Below are 21,645 nucleotides of genomic sequence, written 5' to 3'. Positions count from 1 at the left end.
TCAGCCTTTGCTCATATGACTTGCATTCCATCCCTTTGATCAGCTTTGTCACTCACCTCTGGGTCCTGTTCTGCTGCTGTTCTGCCACTAACAGGCAGATCACCTCCTCCATTGTCCCCTTGTTTCAGGGGCTGATCTGTAAAGATCCCCCTTCTCATACCAAGCTGCCCGATACCTCTCGTTAGTGCCTCCTGTCGGCTGGGCGAGAACCTGTGCTCACTGGTTGTGGTGCCCCCTGTCAACTGTTGCCCTCATTAGGTGGGTTTTCAGTGGCTCAGCCCTCCAGCCGAGTCACACACTGTCTAAACACGTGAAGGCGGTCCAACAGGGCCTGCACCTGTGCCCTTGTTAGTAGTCCTGTCTCTGTCCTAGTTCTAAGTCCATATCTGCCCTGGTATAGAGCAGTGCCCCAAGCCTTCCTCCCTGGACACTCTAAGTTCTGCCCATCACTTGGGCCTCTAAACAATCCCTGCCCCTTTCTCTGGGCTCAAGCCACCCTGCCAGTGGGGGGACCCAGGCCCACCCACTACTCCACGTCCCAACCTAGGGATCCTATGGATAGCAGTCACATGCTGCTTCGTTTAATAGCTGCTGCTGCTGCTATTCCCTGGGCCACTTCCCATGTAGCTCCTTCGTCTTCACCCTGACCTCAGGGCTGAAGATATCAATTGCACTCCTTCCTCACCCTTCTGGGCCGAGCCAGCAACTGCCCTGCTCAGCCCCTGCAGCTCCTTTTAACTGGGCCTGCTGCGCTCTGGTTGGCTGCTTCCCTGCAGCCTCTCTAGGTAGGCCTGAAGGACATGGTCCTTAGCACCAGTCATGTCAGGCTTTAGCATCAGTCTCTGGGGGGACACTGAGGTGCCTGCAGGGCTGGGTGGCTGCTGAGTCTGGGTTTGAGAGCATCAGTGGTGCCTACCGGCTGGACTTAGATGCCTAAGAGGCAGTTAGGGGCCCATGTGCCTTTGTGAATGTTGCCCCTGGATCCTGATTTGCAACACCTTCTACCGCTCTGGTCCTGAGCCAGTCCCGCCAGTCCAGGCCATGGGCTTAGCATTTAGCAGGCAGACATACCTTTGAGGCCATGGCTGAGACACAGCAAATGTAGCTCTGCTCACGCTCCAGCTTTGGTGCTGTGGGGATTTAAGAGTCAAACCCTCTGAATTTCAGCAATTTTTGGAGAACTCCAAAAAACTGCAAATTTCTCTGGATTTCGATGGCAAGTGACATGGCCAAGGTTCCCCTGAAAGCATTGTGAATTTCAGCCGCTTGTGCAGTGACATTGGCCCCGAGTTTGGCTCCTGTGCCAGCACCCGCTGTATGCTGCCATGGCATTGGGCACATTTGCCATCCCTGCTGCAGGGGAATGGGCTGATCTCATCCAGGAGCAGACAGGGATAATTTACCAAAGGGAGTCGGCTTTGCTCAATGCAGGCTGTCTGATAGAGGACCCTGCAGGAACCAGGCACAAGGCTGCTAGTGCCTATGAAGCGTGGCATGACAGGACATCTGGCCTCATGGGGCTGGCAATGGGGAACAATTTGAGGATATGGTTTCTGAAGCAACTGGGGTGGGTGGGAAATGGTACTTGTTGAGCCGTGTGAAGTGGGCTGATGCCTCAGTCTGTGGCTAGAGAAGAGGCTTAGTGAAGACTCTGCATCCCCAGTAACTGCAGAGTAAGTGATTTCTCCTTTCCCCTGCCCTAGGACGCTGCAAAGATACACTCTCCACCATCTCGGGCCCCACCACCCAGAACACTTATGGGCGGAATGAAGGTGCTTGGATGAAGGATCCGCTAGCCAAAGATGAGCGGATCTACGTCACAAACTACTATTATGGAAACACGCTGGTGGAATTCCGAAACCTGGAGAACTTCAAACAAGGTATGCTTTCCGGCTGCCTCCCCAGTCTCTGTACTTGTGCTGGAACCATGTCAATGAGCATCTCTGCACAAACCAACATACTTCTCCGAGCGGTGCATGTGGGGCATGGACCAGTCTGCCTAGTTCCGGCTGCTGAGCAAAGCATGAAGGCTGTCTCTTTGTACAGTGCCTAGCCCAACAGGATCTGGGCATGACTGGGCTCCTAGGTGTTACAGCAATACATCCAATAATAATGAGCCATGGCTTATGGCACAGATCCAGCTCTCTGCTTGTTCCTGTGTTGCTGTTGCTGGTAATGACAGGACTCCTGTGAGCTCCAGACAGGGGCAGGAGGCCAAGCTCAATTGCCCTGGCTCCTTGCCTGGAAGCACTAAGATTTCCCTGCTATGGCTGAGAGAGCCTCTGATCAGAGCCAAGCTGCAGATCAGTAGCCTCCTGGGAAAGGGACGGTTTGATCCCAAGAAGGGTCAAAAGCTGAGCTAGAGTTAGCCATTAGGGGCGTGTTTGGGGTCACTGAGACAGAGGGATGAAAGTCACCAGGGTGTGGGGGAAGGTGATAGTTGCTGCTCTGAGAGAGCCAGGGAAAGGTGCAGTGGGGCTGGTGGTGGAGACATGCAGGGCAGTAGGATGGAGGCAGCATGCAGTATAGGTCCAGTGTGGAGGAGCCTTGGTTCATAGCCCAGATTAGCTCTGTGATGGAGGCAGGGAGGGGAGGGTGAGAGGGAGCAGGGGCTAGAGAAGGATGGAGAGGAAGGAAGGGCCAGCGATTAGGGCACTAGCCTGTCACTCGGGAGACCTGGGTTCAGTGCCTTGCTGGGCCAGGTGCCCTGTGCAACTGGGGCCCAGAGCGTCAAAGGTATTTAGGTGCCTAACTCCACCAAAGCCAATGGGGAGGAAGTGGGCCTCAGTCCCCCTCTGTGAAAGGGCCCGGCCCCACCTCTGGGTGCTTGAGGAGCAATATGGCACCCATATACCATGGTGATGGGGGCCATGCACACACCTGAAGGCACTAGAACAGTGTGGGTTAGAGAACGTAGTCTGGGTGTCATAGCTGGGCTGGTGCCACTTACTCCAGCAAACTCTGCACCAGGTGGGGCGAGGAAGGTAAGTGGTGGGGGAGCAACAGGTCACCTGCGTGGAAGAGAGAAACTGGTCCTGCCAGGTGACTCAGCAGAGCATGACCTGGGTTTGCCACATCCCAGGCACAGCAAGTGCTAATTGGTGCCAGCAGCTGAAGTGGAGAGGATGCAGATGACCTGTGAATGGGGCAAAAGGGCCACCAAGAGCTGAGGGAAGGAGGGTGCTGAGTGACAGGTGGGGGCAGGAGAGCAGTGAACCTGGAGAGAGAGACAAGGGTTTAATTGGTGCAATGTCTCTGCTGTCCAGGGCGCTGGAGCAACTCCTACAAACTCCCCTATAGCTGGATTGGGACAGGACATGCTGTCTACAATGGCTCCCTCTACTACAACCGGGCCTTCACGCGCAACATCATTAAATACGACCTGAAGCAGAGGTACGTAGCTGCCTGGGCCATGCTGCATGATGTGGCCTATGAGGAGGCCACACCATGGCGGTGGCAGGGCCACTCCGACGTGGACTTTGCTGTGGATGAGAATGGCCTGTGGATCATTTACCCAGCCATCAGCTACGAAGGCTTCAACCAGGAGGTCATCGTCCTGAGCAAGCTGAATGCTGCCGACTTGAGCACCCAGAAGGAAACCACATGGAGGACAGGCCTGCGCCGGAACTTCTACGGGAATTGCTTTGTCATCTGCGGTGTGCTCTACGCTGTGGACAGCTACAACCACAGGAACGCCAACATCTCGTACGCCTTTGACACCCACACCAATACACAGATCATCCCGCGGTTACTCTTCGAGAACGAATACTCTTACATCACCCAGATAGACTATAACCCCAAGGACCGCCTGCTCTATGCCTGGGACAATGGGCACCAGGTCACATACCATGTGATCTTTGCTTACTGAGACCCTGGCCATTGGACACTGAAAGGACCACTAGTACCTTTTATCATTATTATGTACAAATCCAAGAGGAAATGCTGTTTTTAAAGTGGATTGTAGATCAGTCCACAGGCCAGAATCAAACCCTTTATTTTTGGTGTAACCTTCCTTCTCTTTTATACTGACACTGCTGCCTCCTACACCGAGCAGGAAGGATAGGCAGGGTATTGCTTCATGAGTCCATCTGCAGTGGGGTGGCTGCTGTGACACTATCAAGGCAAAGGGACAATGCAAATACGGCTAGTTGCTTTTTTGTTAACCAGTAAATAATAAAAAAGAAATCAAAGCAGCCTTCTTGCTCAGCACAAACATGTCTAGCGTGCAGCGGTGGCGAGGCCTCTCCTTTCAGGGGGTGCTCAGTTTGTTCTGTCTGCACTGAGTCAGGTTGGTGACAGTCCCACTGGCCTGCGAACAGCCACAGGTGTTAATTTGACAGTCATTTGAAAGCTGGGGCATCAGTTTTCTGCTCTGCAGCCTCCTTCGTGTGAATGGGATCCTAGGAGCTGACGGTGCTGTTATTTGCCTTTGCTGCCATAAGCTGTCGCTATAGCTCTGCCCCCTTGCTCATATGACATGCCCACACATGTAGACCAGAGCTCCCTTGGCACAAGTTCTCACAGGTCTGTCCTGCTATTAAGAGCGCCTAGATGACCAGATGCTGCCATGCTGGGAGCCACACTGGCAGCTACCCTGCCAGAAATGGGTGGGATGCCTTGTTGTTTTGTAAATAAATGTAGCTGATGCTGTCACCCAAAGGAGACCCCTGCAATATTTTCTTTTACTTGTATCTCCCTGGGCAGCAGCTCAGCTTTGCCATTTGGTTGCATTTTTCTGGAGATGCTCAGGGTGGTTGTCTGCCTGCACTTCCAGGGAGCGCCATGCATGTGGGAGCCTAGCCTGAGAGCAGCACCGCCCCACAGCTTGCATGGCTGCTTTATGGAGACCTGCACTAAATGTTCCACCCTAGCAGAGTAGCTTGGGCTTCAGGTTTGCTCCTGGCCTGCGGTTCCCTGTTTATATGGCCCATCCCCCCAGCTGCTGCCACTCAGCTTTTGTGGCGCATTTACAGCCTGTCGACATGCACTCACAGTTCTGCCAGCTGCTTGTTGTATTTATACACATCTAGTAATAAACATTCTTGTACCTTTGCAATTGTTGGGGCATTTTGGGGGTTTGTTATATTTTCAGGTGGCAAAAAAATAAATGGAAAATGCTCCCCAGGTACAAGTCGGGGATGAGCTGGCCAAGGGAGCTGGGAACAGATGCTGGGCATCCTTTCACCTCCAGGACAGCAGTGGCTGACAGTCACAGCCCTGCCAGATATTGGGGTGTGCAAAGGAAGCAGGGAACATCAGGCCAGGGCCTGGCTAACATCACAGAGACCGCAGTAGGCCCTTCTGTTTGCTTACTTGAAAATTCACTTTCTTGAGATAAGCAGGTGCACAGGTCCCTGGGAACAGGCCCCCAGTCAGATGCTCCAGGCCTGGGCTTTGCTGCTGCCTTGCCAAGGATTTTACCCCTAGCACAATTTCCAGAACTGAGATTCAGGTGTAAGGTTTCCAAATGTTTATGCCTTTCAGGGCCAGGCACTTTTCTCCATGCTGCTGCAGGCAGCTATCTCTGAACAGTGCTATGGGTGCAGGGCCTGAGAGTCCAGCCCCGACCTCAGGGCTGGGCACGTACAGCCAGGGCAGATGGACTGTTATGCTTGCTGCCCATTGTCAGGGCATCCGGCAACCGGCGTCCAGGTCGTCTGTATCCTGAGCCCAGGAAAAAGGTCCTGCAAAGGAGCACTGCTGGGCACGGAGCCCCTGGAGACACAAGTACGCTGTGCATTTTCATTTTGGCTGAAAAGTTCATTCTTGTCCCTCTTCCCCTCCTCTGTCCAAAGAGCCAGCACCCGAGCCCCACCCTCACCAAAATCACACTGAGATCAGGTTCCTCTCTACTGAGATCTCTGTGCTGTACAGAGAAAGGGACCACAGTGCAACTAGGCAAGTCCCATAATAACCCCAACAAGGCAGGGGGTATTTGGGACCCTCTTTAAGCCACATAATTGAGGGAGGAGGGAAAGGGAAGGAAGAATAAGGGGAGATACTGACTCTACTGAGCTAAACTGCCAAAAGATCCCCCAAAAGTTAAAGACTTTTAAATAAGCTCCAATACTGACACCTCCCCCCCCCCCCAGACATACACACACCAGAGGTGAGGATCAAGCATATATTAATTCCAGGGTGTTGGGATTGGGGTGGGCATTGTGGGCTCTGTGTTTCTCCTGGTGAATGAGTGGGAGGGGAGATGGCTTTAGGTCCTGCAGGCATGGGGGTGGGGGTGGTTGTGTGGGCAGGGTGCAGGCCCAGGAAAGGCAGCGTGAGGCTCAAAGCCAAGGTGGCGCCATTGTGGAGCAGGGCACATGGGGATTTTGAAGCCCAGGGGCTGGCTGGGGACATGGTGGCTCCAGACTCTGAGTGTGTGTGTGTGTGGGGGGAGTGTGTGTGTCAACAATGCTCACAGCCTGCCCCCACCCTGCCAAAGGGCAGGTGGGGCCTCTTCGCTTGGGGGAGTGGGGCTCATCCTGCTCGGGCTGAGCGGGTACCCCCTTCCCTGCGCTGCCCCAGGCACTGGGCAGGGGACACAGCAGGTGCACCGGGGGGGAGGGGGTGCGCTCTGCCCCGACTACTCACTGTGCAAGGCAGGAGCTGGTGGTGGCACAGAGGGAGCACTGCCCAGGGGCGCCGGTGGGGCAGGAGCAGCAGAGCAGCGGTGCTCCTGGGTGCACTCTCACTGTCCATCCCCAGCACTGCTGCTGTCACTGGAGGAGGCAGCGAGTGAGATGTGGGCGTACGCTGGGGGGGGGCATAGCTGCTTGGTGCCACCTACTGCTGACTCTCTGCCACGATCCCCTTCCAGTGCCTCCTTGCCCGCCAGCCCACCTGCTTGGCCCCAACTGTTTCGGCGCCCTTGAAGGCGGCAACTGGACTTTAGGTGTCCGATTAGTGTTTCAAAAAACAGACACGTGGCAACGCTATCTCCCATGCTGCAATCTCCCATGCTGCATGCGTGGCAGATAGGGCTGGCCGCTGACACTCCTCCCCCGCAGCTAATGGGCTCCCTGAGCCCCCTCCCCCTCTTGTAACAGGAGATGAAGGAGGAGCAAAGAGCCAGGGCTGGGGACAAGGCAGGGAGTTGGGCAGGTGTGAGGGAGATGGCTGCGGTTGTGGACAGGGGAAGCACTCGAGGGGGGCTAGGAATTACAAAAGGCTCTCACAGCAGCCTGCCCCAGCCAGGCACACGGCTCTCCACCTGCAAGAGCTGCCTGTTCCCTCAGCCTGGCCAGGAGACAGGCAGGAGCAGCTCCTGAGTCCCACTCCACATCCTGCTCCTTGGGTGCTCAGGAAGCAGGACGGACTGGGGAACAGCAGATTTCCTTTTTGGGCCTCCTCCTTACCCAGAACATGTTGGGCTCAGCTGAGAATCTGGCCCCACCCAGCATCTACAGATTTGGGGCCACTTAAAAAGGGAGGGGCTCCTGGCAATCTGGCTTGGCAGTACTTTGTGGTGCCCTTACACACACAACTCTGAGCGCAAGCTCCCCGCACTGGGGTTTTGTTCTAGCACAGCTGTAAGAGGGGGAAACCACGGGCTTCTGCCAGCTTGTGCCCATCACCCGCTCCGTATTGATGCAAATATGCAGTGCCCTGCTCTGTGGTAAAGGAAGCTGGTAGGATTGGTCAGCAAGTCTTTACTGAGCCAGTGCCTGCCCATGGGAGGCTGGTGCTGCTGGAGGTGCCATCTCCTGAATGAAGTGTAAGCCATGACCTTTTGTGGCCATCTGATGATCCCAAGACATTTTTTTTTAATAACAGCGAAAGCCCTGGTGCCTGACCCAATTCCAGCTGAGTAACTCCAGCTTGTCTCGCTCAATTCTCCATGGGACTTGTTCACCTTCTGTCCTAAACTCTTATGTCACATTGCTGTTAATGTTGGTTTCCCCCACACTGGAGGTGGCTTCATCTCAGCAGCAGGTCAAGTGATCCTTGTTTGTAGCTGAGTTTGAAAAATACATTGGGATCCTTTGGGCTGAGAGATGCTCATTCTTATTCCTGGACTTGCTCACACCTTACAGCCAGCCACCTTGGTTCTTATCTTCTCAGAGCACCAGTAGGGACAGGAAGCATACATATGAAACTTGTTGATGGGCACTTGAGCACTGCTCTGAGAATTGTCACAGGAGTGATGAAGGCAGCACCTATAGTCTAGCTCTCCACCCTCGCACATACTTTACCAAAATCCCTCCGAAGACCAGCAGCAATAATACAAGAATATGACCATATGATAACCCGGACATACCCATCTATGAAAATGCCACCTTAAGTACCAGAACCCCTTCTGATTAGCTCTTAAAACCTCGGGATTGTCACCAAAGGACAAGTGGCAGAGGCTATGGGCAAATAGTGGGTTCAAGAATCAAGACCTGATCATGAATCCTACAGCCCAATCACCAGGGTTCACCGTGGCACATAAAATCCAGGACTTCCACTGCAAATACCTACTACACAAATGTGGAACATCTAGTGATTGACGGAGATTGGAGCTGCAGTTGGGTGTTGGAAAAGGGATTAGGAGGGCCTCAGCTAGCTCAGGGTGACATACTGGTAATTCTGGACACTTACACTAAGTGTGCACGCTTCCACAGGTGCACTCTCCATTCACATAGGCCATTTGCTGGCAGAGGGTCAAAGCAGCAGAAAGGAGTTGGGCTGTGCATTCAGGTTCCACAGGAACCTAAAGAAAACTGACAATAGCCATTTCTGAGCTAGCCCAGAACCAGCCGAACCTCTCCCCCATATATGGTCACATTCTTCTGAGGCCCCTAGACTGCTCCAGAGTGATACTGCTGTGGCCAGAATAACGGGCGCTCTGTCCCTCTGGAAGGTAGATCTCACTTACAATAGGGGGTGAAGTATCATGGCTTCCTCAGGTCCATGAGCAAGAACCATAGAGCTCTGGAAAAGGGCAATATTCAGATCCTTGCAGCAGGAGAACTGGCTGGAATGTCTGGGGTCAGATATGGGGTGGGGGAGGGGCTGAGTGCCTGTTTAACACCAAGGAGGACACGAAAGCTCAGGGATTTAAGAGTACAACTGTAAAGAATGCACAGCAGAACCTGCATACACAGCCCCCTAACACAATGGGGAGGAGCATGCTAGCTGAGGAGTGACCCAGCCGAAGGGACGACCTGCATGAGGAGCTGGCATCCTGTCCTGAAAAAGACTCTATGCGCTAGGTCAGCGTTTCTCAAACTTCATTGCACTGCGACCACTTTCTGATAACAAAAAATACTATATGACCCCAGGAAGGGGAACCAAAGCTTGAGCAGCACCACCCCAGGTGGTGCGGGGGGGGGGGGGGGGGAGAGCCAAAGCTCCGCCACCCCGAACGGGTGGGTGGGTGGGAGGGGGGCAAAACTGAAACCTGAGAGCTTCAGCCATGGATGTGTGTGAGGGTGTGTAACCTGAGCCCAGCTGCCCAGGGCTGAAGCAGAAGCCTGAGCCCTGCCACCCAGGGCTGAAGCAATTATTTGGCACCCAGACTTTGGCTTCAGGCCCAGGCCCCAGCAAGTCTAACATCAGTCCTGGAGACCCCATTAAAACAGGGTTGCGACCCAGTTTGAGAACCTCTGCTCTAGGTACCATAACCCAACAGGATGTGCTGCTGCAGGACGCTGAAAATCAAATAGCATCATAGAATCATAGAATATCAGGGTTGGAAGGGACCTCAGGAGGTCATCTAGTCCAATCCCCTGCTCAAAGCAAGACCAAACCCAACTAAATCATCCCAGCCAGGGCTTTGTCAAGCCTGACCGTAAAAACCTCTAAGGAAGGAGATTCCACCACCTCCCTAGGTAACCCATTCCAGTGCTTCACCACCCTCCTAGTGAAAAAGTTTTTCTTAATATCCAACCTAAACCTCCCCCACTGCAACTTGAGACCATTACTCCTTGTTCTGTCATCTTCTACCACTGAGAACAGTCTAGATCCATCCTCTTTGGAACCCCCTTTCAGGTAGTTGAAAGCAGCTATCAAATCCCCCCCTCATTCTTCTCTTCTGCAGACTAAATAATCCAAGTTCCCTCAGCCTCTCCTCATAAGGCATGTGCTCCAGCCCCCTAATCTGCTTTCCGCTGGACTCTCTCCAATTTTTCCACATCCTTCTTGTAGTGTGGGGCCCAAAACTGGACACAGTACTCCAGATGAGGCCTCACCAATGTTGAATAGAGGGAAATGATCACGTCCCTCAATCTGCTAGCAATGCTCCTACTTATACCACCCCTAATGTTGTTAGCCTTCTTGGCAACAAGGGCACACTGTTGACTCATATCCAGCTTCTCATCCACTGTAACCCCTAGGTCCTTTTCTGCAGAACTGCTGCCTAGCCACTCGGTCCCTAGTCTGTAGCAGTGCATGGGATTCTTCCGTACAAAGTGCAGGACTCTGCACTTGTCCTTGTTGAACCTCATCAGATTTCTTTTGGCTCAATCCTCTAAATTGTCTAATTTGTCTAGGTCCCTCTGTATCCTATCCCTACCCTCCAATGTGTCAGCTGCAAACTTGCTGAGGGTGCAATCGACGCCATCCTCCAGATCATTAATGAACATATTGAGCAAAACTGGCCCCAGGACCGACCCTTGGGGTGCTCCGCTTGATACCGGCTGCCAACTAGACATGGAGCCATTGATCACTACCCGTTGAGCCCAATGATCTAGCCAGCTTTCTATCCACCTTATAGTCCAGGGGTAGGCAACCTATGGCACGGGTGCCAAAGGCGGCACGCAAGCTGATTTTCAGTGGCACTCACACTGCCCAGGTACTGGCCACCAATCCGGGGGGCTCTGCATTTTAATTTAATTTTAAATGAAGCTTCTTAAAATTTTTAAAAGCCTTATTTATTTTACATACAACAATAGTTTAGTTAGATATTATAGACTTATAGAAAGAGACCTTCTAAAAATGTTAAACTGTATTACTGGCACACCAAACCTTAAATTAGAATGAATAAATGAAGACTCGGCACACCGCTTCTGAAAGGTTGCCGACCCCTGTTATAGTCCATTCATCCAGCCCATACTTCTTTAACTTGCTGGCAAGAATACTGTGGGAGACTGTATCAAAAGCTTTGCTAAAGTCAAGGAATAACGCATCCATATAGCAGCAGGAGTGGATTAAAAAAAAGCTAAATAAAGTGTCTTGTGTTTTTTCACTGGCAAGTGAGACTGGTTCCCAGTTCCAACCATTGTCGATATTACAATGTAGGGAACTTGTAATCCCTAACTACTGAAAGGTGACCCCCTCCCCCAACCCTCTAACCACAGCCGTTGAAACAAGTGGTAGATTACCTACAGACACATTAGTAGCAAACAGACCTTTAGGGTGTAACCCTAGCTACTCTCCTTTCCTTCCCTCACCTAGTATTACACAGCTACAAAACTTGGGTTTCCCCCCTTCTTCTGCAGCATCAAGTCCCGAGTTTTCAAACTGGTGAGGACTAGACATGCCAGTTGGTCTCCTCTGCTGTGGCTGCTCTTGTATTCTCCAGCCCTGCCTCAGGGGACAGAATTCCATTGGAAAGATTTGGCCTACTCAGAGTAGAGAGTAGAACCTACGCGCTAAAGCTTCATTCAAGTCCTGGAGGTGACCAGAATTCAACTGGTTTCCTCCCTCCATCGGTGGAGAATTTCTCTGCTTTCCATTCTCTCATTTCAGAAATGGAAATAGATATAAAAACAAAGTTTAAAAATGATTTTATTTCCTCTTGTTATAAACATAGATGGACTCATTTATGAGAATGAAATAAAGTTTTTTTTTCTGCATACAGTGATCCCACATATAATTTAAAAGCAAAATCAGAGCAGTCTCATCCCCTATCCCCCAAACAAGATTTTATTCTGAGGGTCTAAAAATAATCAGGTAAGAATAGCCTTGTTGCATCCATTTTATGGACTTTCCAGGATGTGCTGCACAGTCCATGCCCTGCTGGGCTGCCTTTGCTGGCTTGAGTCAGGCCCTCTCAGTGCTGAGGTTTGCCTGGGGGGTCAATTGCAGGACTGGGTCTATGGATCTAGAGCTGGATTTGAAGCTTTAGGAAGTGCATGGGAGCTCAGCGTGTGAAGAGCCTGCTATATCAGGCTCATGACTTAGTTACTGTCTTCCCAAGATAGAAAGTCCCAAATCTGGTCACTGTTAGGGATGGTGCTAGGATGTCATGGGGTGAGTTGGAAAAAGGCAGTGCTAGCAAGGGGGCAGCACTACTTTAGACAAGGCACAGGCATTTTTACTATTGTGTGGCCTGCTCCCTGGTCAGCAAGGGATACACAAACGGAGTCCCTGATGCTCCCAGCTGGCTCTAGTCCATGGGGACCAGGACCGCTGTAGTGCTCATTTGAATACATGCTTCCCACAGTTGTAGCAAAATCCTACTGAAATCTCATTTTGTTTAGGAGAGCATGAATAATCAGATTCTTCAGAGTGCGGAGATTTGGTCCAAGAGGACATGCTGGTCATAGAATCATAGAATCATAGAACTTAAGATCAGAAGGGACCATTATGATCATCTAGTCTGACCTCCTGCAAGATGCAGGCCACATAAGCCGATCCACCCACTCCTGAACTAATTCTCTCCCTTGACTCAGCTGTTGAAGTCCCCAAATCCTGATTTAAAGACTTCAAGTAGCAGATAATCCTCCAGCAAGCGACCCCTGCCCCCTGCTGCGGAGGAAGGCGAAAAACCTCCAGGGCCACTGCCAATCTACCCTGGAGGAAAATTCCTTCCCGACCCCAAATATGGCGATCAGCTGAACCCCGAGCATGCGGGCAAGACTCTCCAGCCAGACACTCCGGAAAAAGACTTTCAATATCCCAACATTGACCCTCGGTACTAATTATCAGTGGTCGCACGTTATTGACCTATTGACTAAATCACGTTATCCTATCAAACCATTCCCTCCATAAACTTATCAAGCTTAATCTTAAAGCCAGAGAGGTCCTTCGCCCCCACTGTTTCCCTCGGTAGGCTGTTCCAGAATTTCACTCCCCTGATGGGTAGAAACCTTTGTCTAATTTCAAGCCTAAACTTCCCGACTGCCAATTTATATCCATTTGTTCTCGTGTCCACATTAGTACTGAGCTGAAATAATTCCTCTCCCTCCCTGGTATTTATCCCTCTGATATATTTAAAGAGAGCAATCATATCTCCTCTCAACCTTCTTTTGGTTAAGGAAAACAAACCGAGCTCCTCAAGTCTCCTTTCATATGACAGGCTTTCCATTCCTCGGATCATTCTAGTGGCCCTTCTTTGTACCCGTTCCAGTTTGAATTCATCCTTCTTAAACATGGGAGACCAAAACTGCACACAGTACTCCAAATGAGGTCTCACCAACGCCTTGTATAACGGGACTAGCACCTCCTTATCTCTACTAGAAATACCTCGCCTAATGCATCCCAAGACTGCATTAGCTTTTTTAACGGCCACATCACATTGCCGACTCATAGTCATCCTGCGATCAACCAGGACTCCGAGGTCCTTCTCCTCTTCCGTTACTTCCAACTGGTGCGTCCCCAGCTTATAACTAAAATTCCTGTTAGTCATCCCTAAATGCATAACCTTACACTTCTCACTATTGAATTTCATCCTATTACTAATACTCCAGTTTACAAGGTCATCCAAATCTCCCTGGAGGATATCCCAATCCTTCTCCGAATTGGCAATACCTCCCAATTTCGTGTCATCCGCAAACTTTATCAGCCCACTCCTACTTTTGGTTCCAAGGTCAGTGATAAATAGATTGAATAAGATCGGACACAAAAACCGAACCTTGAGGAACTCCACTGGTAACCTCCCTCCAACCCGACAGATCACCTTTCAATACGACCCGCTGCAGTCTCCCCTTTAACCAGTTCCTTATCCGCCTCTGGATTTTCATTTCGATCCCCATCTTTTCCAATTTAACCAGTAATTCTTCATGCGGTACCGTATCAAACGCCTTACTGAAATCAAGATATATTAGATCCACCGCATTTCCCTTGTCTAAAAAATCTGTTACTTTCTCAAAGAAGGAGATCAGGTTGGTTTGGCACGATCTACCTTTCGTAAAACCATGTTGTAATTTGTCCCAATTGCCATTGACCTCAAGGTCCATAACTACTCTCTCCTTTAATATTTTTTCCATGACTTTACATACTACAGATGTTAAACTAACAGGCCTGTAGTTACCCGGGTCACTTTTTTTCCCCTTCTTGAAAATAGGAACTATATTAGCTAATCTCCAGTCAAACGGTACAACCCCCGAGTTTAGAGATTCGTTAAAAATTATCGCTAACGGGCTTGCAATTTCACTCGCCAATTCCTTTAATATTCTAGGATGAAGATTATCCGGGCCGCCCGATTTACTACCGTTAAGCTGTTCAAGTTTGGCTTCTACCTCGGATACTGTAATTTCCAACCCCGCACCTTTCCCATCAGTCACTCTGCCACTATTCCTAAGCCCTTCATTAGCCTCATTAAAGACCGAGGCAAAATATTCGTTTAGATATTGTGCCATGCCTAGTTTATCCTTAATCTCCGCTCTGTTTACAGTTTTAAGCGGTCCCACTTCTTCTTTCTTGGTTTTCTTCCTATTTATATGGCTAAAAAACTTTTTACTATTGGTTTTAATTCCCTTCGCAAGGTCCATCTCTACCCGGCTTTTGGCCTTTCTCACTGCATCCCTACACCCTCTGACCTCAATAAGGTAGGTTTCTTTGCTGATCCCTCCCATCTTCCACTCCTTGTACGCTTTCTGTTTTTTCTTAATCACCTCTCTGAGACGCTTGCTCATCCAGCTCGGTCTAAAACTGCTACCTAAGGACCGTTTTCCCTTTCTCGGGATACAGGCCTCTGACAGCTCCTGCAACTTCAACCTGAAATAATCCCAGGCGTCTTCCGCCTTTAGATCCCTAAATATGTTAGTCCAATCCACTTCCCTAACTAGTCGCCTTAATTTAGTAAAGTTAGCCCTTTTGAAATCATAAACCTTAGTCTCAGATGCAATTTTGTTTATCCTTCCATTTATTTTGAACCGAATTAGCTCATGATCACTCGAGCCAAGGTTGTCCCCTACAACCATTTCCTCAACAAGGTCCTCACTACTCACCAAAACCAAATCTAAAATGGCATCCCCCCTCGTTGGTTCAGCTACTACTTGATGAAGGAATTCATCAGCTATCACATCTAGGAAAAGCTGGTGGTCTGTAAGGCTGGGGAGATTGGATTGTGAGGGACAGAATCCATTTATTTTAGGCCAAAATTAAGATTTGGATTTGTTTAAAAGTGTTTTGCAAAATGTAATAGAAATATTACAGTGAAATTAAAACAACACATCAAGTAAAACAGTTCTTAGGGTGATTTAAATATTTCCCTGCAGTGACAGAAACACAGACATCAGCACTGCACTGGAAATGGGAGCCTGAAAGTGACACTGACATGAAAGTGAACAGCGGGATTCAAAACAGTGATGAGGGTTATATAAATAAGAACGTGAATAGATTTGCTTTCACCATCTAAGGTGAGTGAAGGGAAAAACAGAGCATCAGGATGAAAAGGGTGATTAAAAGAACTTCACTTTAATAATCTGAGGTATCAGTAATCCAGGAAAGGTGTGTTCTTAAGCAAGATGATGCTATTTTTATCTTGGCCGTCCCTTCAAATAGAAACAAACTACTCACGATCGAGGTGCCCAAATTAATGAGTTGAACTCTGCAATTTAACCTGCGCAATCAACCCTTAAGGACTCTAGATTGGCAAGCAGTGTTCTTGCTGTCTGCTCTAACACCACTGATTTTCACAATGAGATTTGCAGTCAAAGTGTGGAAGCCATTCAGATGAGCTTAACAGAGAGTTTAATGGTTAAGATACTTAAATATCACCAGAGTCTAGTACAATCCTTAGAAACACATACATCTTTCATCACAGATTTCATCACACTTGCCAAGGGCTGGATCCCTTCAATGATCTGTGGTGTCAGAATGCTGGTAAAGGAAGGTTAATATAATTGGAAAGTAAATGCTTTTAAATAGATGTTCCTCATGGATTGTTACAGCATCCACCCTCAGCTGTACGTCTGCAGACCCCATTGTAAGCACTGGTGCAAAATACATGAGTACAATAACTGGAACAAGGTATCTGCACGCCTTTCCCTCTCAGAAGGTAAACATTGGCAGCCACTGTCCTGAAAGTCAGCACCATTAGCCCTAAAATGTAAAGTGCCATCAGCTGGGAAGTTTGAATGTGCTCTCCCAAGCACCCACAAAAAGCCACAGCAAACTTGCAAAATCCCGCACTGTAAAAGTAACGCCTGCCTCATCCCCTGCTCTGTCTCCTGCCAGATCCCATTAGTTAATGTGCCTGTAGGCTACCACCTTGGTTCTCCTGCCAGAGTTCACACAGCCAGTGGGTACAAGGTCTAACGGCTAGTGTAAGCCACATCTTACAGTCACCAACATTCCAGATACTCTTATTTGTAAAGCAATGGACTCCCACTGCCTGCAGGAATTACTTTGGAGCACTGGAAAAATGGTCACTGTGTAGCAGAAGAGAGTGGTTCCTTGCTATGGAGGTATTCACCTCTGCTGGTAGCTCTGTTTTTTGTAGCTGGTGCCCAATTCCTCACCCATTTTAGAGGGGCATTTCTCTGCCCTGCTGCCCAGTTCTCATTCAGCTGTCTGGCCTGTAACTTGCAATGCAGCTTGGGCTACTCAAAGGCATTGGCCCCCAGCTCTAAGGAGCCCATGCTCCATTACAAACTAGCGCACACACAAGTGAAAGGGACCCCATGAGACTGAAGAACCACTAGCATAAAATGAACATCCCATAACAGGAAGTACAAGAAGTAGCTCAGCTGACTGATTTCTTCTTGCTAGATTTGCCTAACTTGGATCAGGGCCAGGCTGCTCAGACATGGCATTTAAAAAATAAAAATCCCATATTGCCTAAAATACATCGTAGTGACTCTAACACAGGAGCTGGCAGGGACACTGCCTCCATAGCACAGTTGCCAACTTTCACATGGTAAATAAGCACCCCAACTTTCACAATAAGCTGTGGTGGGCCCGCTGTGCACCCCTGACCCTCTCCCCCCCTTACCCCTGCTTGCCGGGAGCCAATCAAAAAAAAAGAAGCAACAAGCTCTAATAAGCAACAAGCAAAACAAGCTACAAACCAAAAACTAGCCAACAAGCAACTCACAAGCCAACTAAGTAAAAAACAAGCCCAATTTCTGCGTTTTTTTTCACAGGTTTGGCATGTCTGCTCCATAGTGATGGTGCCTGGGATCCCCATACAGTTCTGTTCTAGACCAGCCCCATGTTGTACAGCAGCTAGGTGGCAGACAGGACCTTTCTCTGGTGAGCTAGGGCCACTTGTGTCTGATCTCACGATTCATACCATGGCAGATGATGTAGCAGTCACTCTCTGGCAAGTCAAAGATGCACCACAAGGTGCAGGTGAGGCAGTGTGCTGGCTCTTTAAAAAAACACTGTGAACCAACACACTGTGCTCACACAGGGCACAAAGGAAGGTTCATTGTTAAAACATTTTGTGTATTTTTCTCCAAATCTCTCTTTTAAGGAAGCGTCTGCTGTTTGTTTCCACAGATATTAAATTGCACATAGCTTGGCTTTCTCCAGGGAGCAAATGATCCAAGGATAATGCTGGCTTCTGCGCTAGGAAGGGGACTCAGCATGCTAAGGGGACAAAGCTTTTCTCAATCATGAGAGTGTTTTAAAAATGCTATTCATTTCCCACAAGGAGCTAGCACAAATTTCCCTAGCAAGGAATCAAATGGCAGGAATTCACTGGTGAGAAGAGTGTGTGTGTGCCTGGGAGAGCAAGGAGCTGCATTGTGTGGCCAGAAATGGAGGGTGCTGCATGGAATGGGATTCCAGGGCAATACATTCAGACTGAGCAGCCAGAGGAAGTTTGTAGTGGTGACAACTATTAGACTGGAATAATCCCCACCATGTCCTGTGCACTGCAGGAAGTTAGACTGGGGGAATCTTAAAATCTAGCCCAAATCCAGTCCCTATTCTTCCTCCATGAGGGCAGTGGCTCTGCAAGCAGTAGAGCTGGTTTGGCTCTGTGGGGGACGATTCCAGGGGGCCGTGCAGCTTGTGCCTGCTCTGGACATGCAGAGCTCAGCTTTGCAGTGGTTCCTGCGTGGAGCCACTCTTCTTCTTGCCTGCAGGGGGAACCATAGAGGCCAGGCCAGCTGTTCCTTTCTCCCATCCTGGTACCTGGCAGTAAGTACAGAGCAGAGTGTGAGCAGAATGGTTCACTGCGCACAGTTCCAGACAAAAGCTGCAGCCCTACTTCTGCACAGGTACAGGACATGTTGGTTCTAGGGCACCCCATGTCTCGCTGCCCCCTCCACAGTTAAACTTGCCCATTCTTCTCCTGCCCTGTTTGCTAACATGCTTGAGTGTAAATAAATACTGCGACTCTGGATTTCTACCAGAGCCTCCCTCCACAAGATCCCCAGCTCTCCATAAACAGCAGCTAATCAAACCTCAGAACCCCCTCCTCTGTGAGGTAGGGCAGGGGTTAGCCCCAGTTTAGAAATGGGGATGCTGAAATACAGGTCAAGGAAGTTATTCCAGATCATACAACAGATAAGGCCCTGTCCTCCTGGCCCCAGCCCTGCTTGCTGGCTACCAGGCCATACTGCCACTCTCAGACATCACCACTCGTCTGCCCAGCTTCCTTCGCCTGCCTGCCCTGTACCTGCAGGATGTCCGTTCACTCGCTGTCATTACGAGTATGATGTCAAACACTGCCCAGGGCCATCATGGGACGTATCTGACGGGAAGAGGCTAGGTAGGGTGCACCAGCAAGGCTGGGAAGGCAACGGGCAGGGCAGCATCACAGGGTTCTGGTAAAATGTTCCACTTGAGGAGGAGTATCAGTGCTGGAATTATGCCTGGGCTGAGCCTCTGCAGTTCTAGGAGTCCTGGAAAGGACAGTCTAACTGCAAGTGGTAGGGCCTAGTGCTGGATCTGGGTATCCCCAGCTGTTTACCTAGTAATAGTGATAGTGGTGAAAGCTGCATTTGTATCACCAAACATTTCTGCCTCCTTGCTGAGGCTCAGAGACTGCAGCTGTGAGGCTTCTGGGAGCTACTGCACTGATTCCACGATTGCTCTCATGGGGTGGGCTGTCTCAGGGACGGTGGGAGCAGCGCTATAGAAGGGGTTGGTCTGATTTCCTTGCTGTTCTCGAAGGTATCGGGGTATGGAGGAGCTTTTGATATGCAGAATCCTGGTGTCCATCACTTCACAGTCTATCTGCATCATCACCTCGTAGTCCTGCCCATTTATCACATTCTCTGCAAAAGGAAAGGGTAGCATTAGTACCTCAGCAGCATCTCCTTTCTGGTATGTTGGCTTGAAGTTTGGGAAAACCCTTTGAAACCAGGATATAAAGATACTTTCTAAGGCCTTTGGACCCAAAGAGTTTTCATAAACCACGCGCATGCAGCCACCTCTGGGGTGTGTAAGGCCCAGGGAGTCTTGAATCCGGGCCTGAAGAGCTGTCAGCAGGGCTGGCTTCAGGGGTTTGGCTGCCCCAAGCAGTCAAAAAAAAAAAGAAGCCGCGATCGAGATCTGCGGCAATTCAGCGGGAGGTCCTTCGCGGGAGTGAGGGACCCTCCACTGAATTGCCACCAAATACGTGAAAGTGCCGCCCCTCTCCGGAGTTGCCGCCCCAAGCACCTGGTTGATAAGCTGGTGCCTGGAGCCAGCCCTGGCTGTCAGGCAGCAGACACCTCCATGCTACCCTCCAGCAGCAGCTATAACCAGCTTGTGCTCCACTACCTACAACCTGCTGTGGACACAGACCATGGGAAGTCTCGCCTCAAGGGGTCCGATATGCCACAGCTCTATGGCTCCTGATTGGCTCCCTGCCCTGTATAAGCCGAAGGGGATTCCAGGAAGTGTCCTGGCAACAGTGGGGATCTCTTGTAGCTCCCACGACCTTCTGGCTTTGATCTCGCTTGACTTGGACCTTGCCTCCTGACCCCTCACTCAGACTCTGATCCTTGGTATCAAGCCCAGACTGGAACCTGACTAAGAACTCCTCTGCTACTCTCAGCCTCCAGTCTGATCCTGCTCTGACTACCCTTGTCAGGATCCTGACAGGGTGGGAGCATCAATCACTCAGCACACTCCATGTCAGTGACATGATAATGAGGGGAAATTTTGGCCATTGACATTAGGGCATAACCCCTCTTCTTACAAAAATGCCATAGAGAGTTGGTCCAATCAAAGATATTCCTTCCCCCACCTTGTCTCTCCAATATTCTGGGACCAACACGGCTACAACAACACTGCAAACAAAACATGCCATAGGCATTTCCATGACCATGCAGAGTAGAAAGGAGCTCAGATGATTAGGGCTCATCATTATCTGAATGGTCACAGGACCTAGGGAGCCTCATGGCTGAGAAACCCCCAGCTCTGCATATAACATATAACAACACTGTTCACTCATGGTCTTTAACAGAGATGGAAAGTTTGGGCATTCCTGTCTGGCCTTTTGGGCTGGCTCATGGTAGAGAGAGAGGCCAGTTCCAAAGCCTGGGCCTTGTGGGCCTGGGCCCAGGGTCCATCTCTAAGCTCTGGTCAGTGACTACAGCTGGATATGTGCTACATATGCTCATTTGTCTTTGGGGACAATAGCACTACTTGAGAAATGTTTTAGCATAAAACTTAGGGACAGGATGAGAGAACAAGTCACCATTTCAGCTGGGAATATAATCCTCTGCCCTGCACCAACCCTCGCAGTCAATCACCCTGCCAGGCCCTGAACCCATGGCTCTTCCATTGCCTAGAGAGCCTGTATGTTCGCAGAGAGGGGCTAGGCTCTGAGCTGACTGGGGAATGCAATCAGTGGGGTGCTTACTGTCCAGAGTTTAAAGGTAGATGTGGGAGGGGGGGGGAAGGGGGAGAGAAGGACATCTGAGTCATTGAAAACAAAGCCAGTGTCTCTGGGGAGCTCTTAGGTTTTTGCCTTTGGAGCTAGGAGCTCTAAAGTAGTCAGCTGAGTTTGATTTCTGTGTCTCAAGATGGAAGCTTGTACAATGGAAAATTTATGGATCAGAGGCATGAAATACATGTGTCCTGGTCTGAACCCTCACTTGAAACTGGCCGGTTTCAAAGTGAGGACCAGCATGTCTTCCCCCCACCCCAAAATCCTAGGGTAGGTCTCCCCTTCGGCTGCCACCACCCGGTCAATTCCGTGGGCCGGGACACCCCTGTTTCCCCCCTTGGGAACACAGATCAATTCACAGAGGAGGAACCTTCCCCCTCCCCCCTCCCCCCTCTTCCCTCTCTCCAGCCTGCTCCGGAGACAGAGATGCCTGGATTCAAACGCCTTGAATCTCTACACACAGGGAAGCAGCCCACTTCCCCCTCCTTCCACTGAATTTCCCCAAGGGAAGGAATTAACCAAGTCCAAAGAAAAGAAAAGAATTTATTAAGAGAACAAAAGAAAATACAGAATCTCTATGAATCCAAGCTGGGCACTCATAGGGTATAACCTTGCTAAGTTCTGGAGAGAATCCTCTCTCTTTCTCAGTACAACCAGTACAAGCAGAATTAAGGATAATCAATAACAAACACACAGAATTGCAAACATAGGATTATTAGATAAGGACA

The 21,645-nt window shown here is 50.0% G+C and overlaps 2 protein-coding genes across 8 annotated transcripts in view; one reads left to right on the top strand and one right to left on the bottom strand.

The window, feature by feature from the left end:
* The window catches only part of OLFML2B (olfactomedin like 2B), a 110,442-nt gene extending 105,390 nt beyond the window's left edge, over nt 1–5,052 (top strand). The window contains exons 7-8 of the mRNA XM_039484784.1: nt 1,704–1,880; nt 3,267–5,052. Coding sequence (XP_039340718.1) covers nt 1,704–1,880; nt 3,267–3,868 — 779 coding nt within the window. The 3' untranslated portion in view covers nt 3,869–5,052. The remainder of the gene's footprint in view (nt 1–1,703; nt 1,881–3,266) is intronic.
* Nucleotides 5,053–15,098: 10,046 nt separating this feature from the next.
* Nucleotides 15,099–21,645, bottom strand: part of ATF6 (activating transcription factor 6) — a 366,260-nt gene continuing 359,713 nt past the window's right edge. For 3 of the 7 annotated variants that reach the window (XM_039485531.1, XM_039485530.1, XM_039485532.1), the window contains one exon: nt 17,126–19,316. In XM_039485531.1, the coding sequence (XP_039341465.1) occupies nt 19,108–19,316 (209 nt within the window). In that variant the 3' untranslated portion in view covers nt 17,126–19,107. Of the gene's footprint in view, nt 16,189–17,125; nt 19,317–21,645 lie in introns of those variants that run through there. The other 4 variants (XM_039485527.1, XM_039485529.1, XR_005583814.1 and 1 more) reach the window with 3 other exon arrangements.

The sequence above is a fragment of the Mauremys reevesii genome, linkage group 8 (assembly GCF_016161935.1).
Source record: "Mauremys reevesii isolate NIE-2019 linkage group 8, ASM1616193v1, whole genome shotgun sequence".
NCBI lineage: Eukaryota > Metazoa > Chordata > Testudines > Geoemydidae > Mauremys > Mauremys reevesii.
This window is presented reverse-complemented; position numbering and strand designations above follow the sequence as displayed.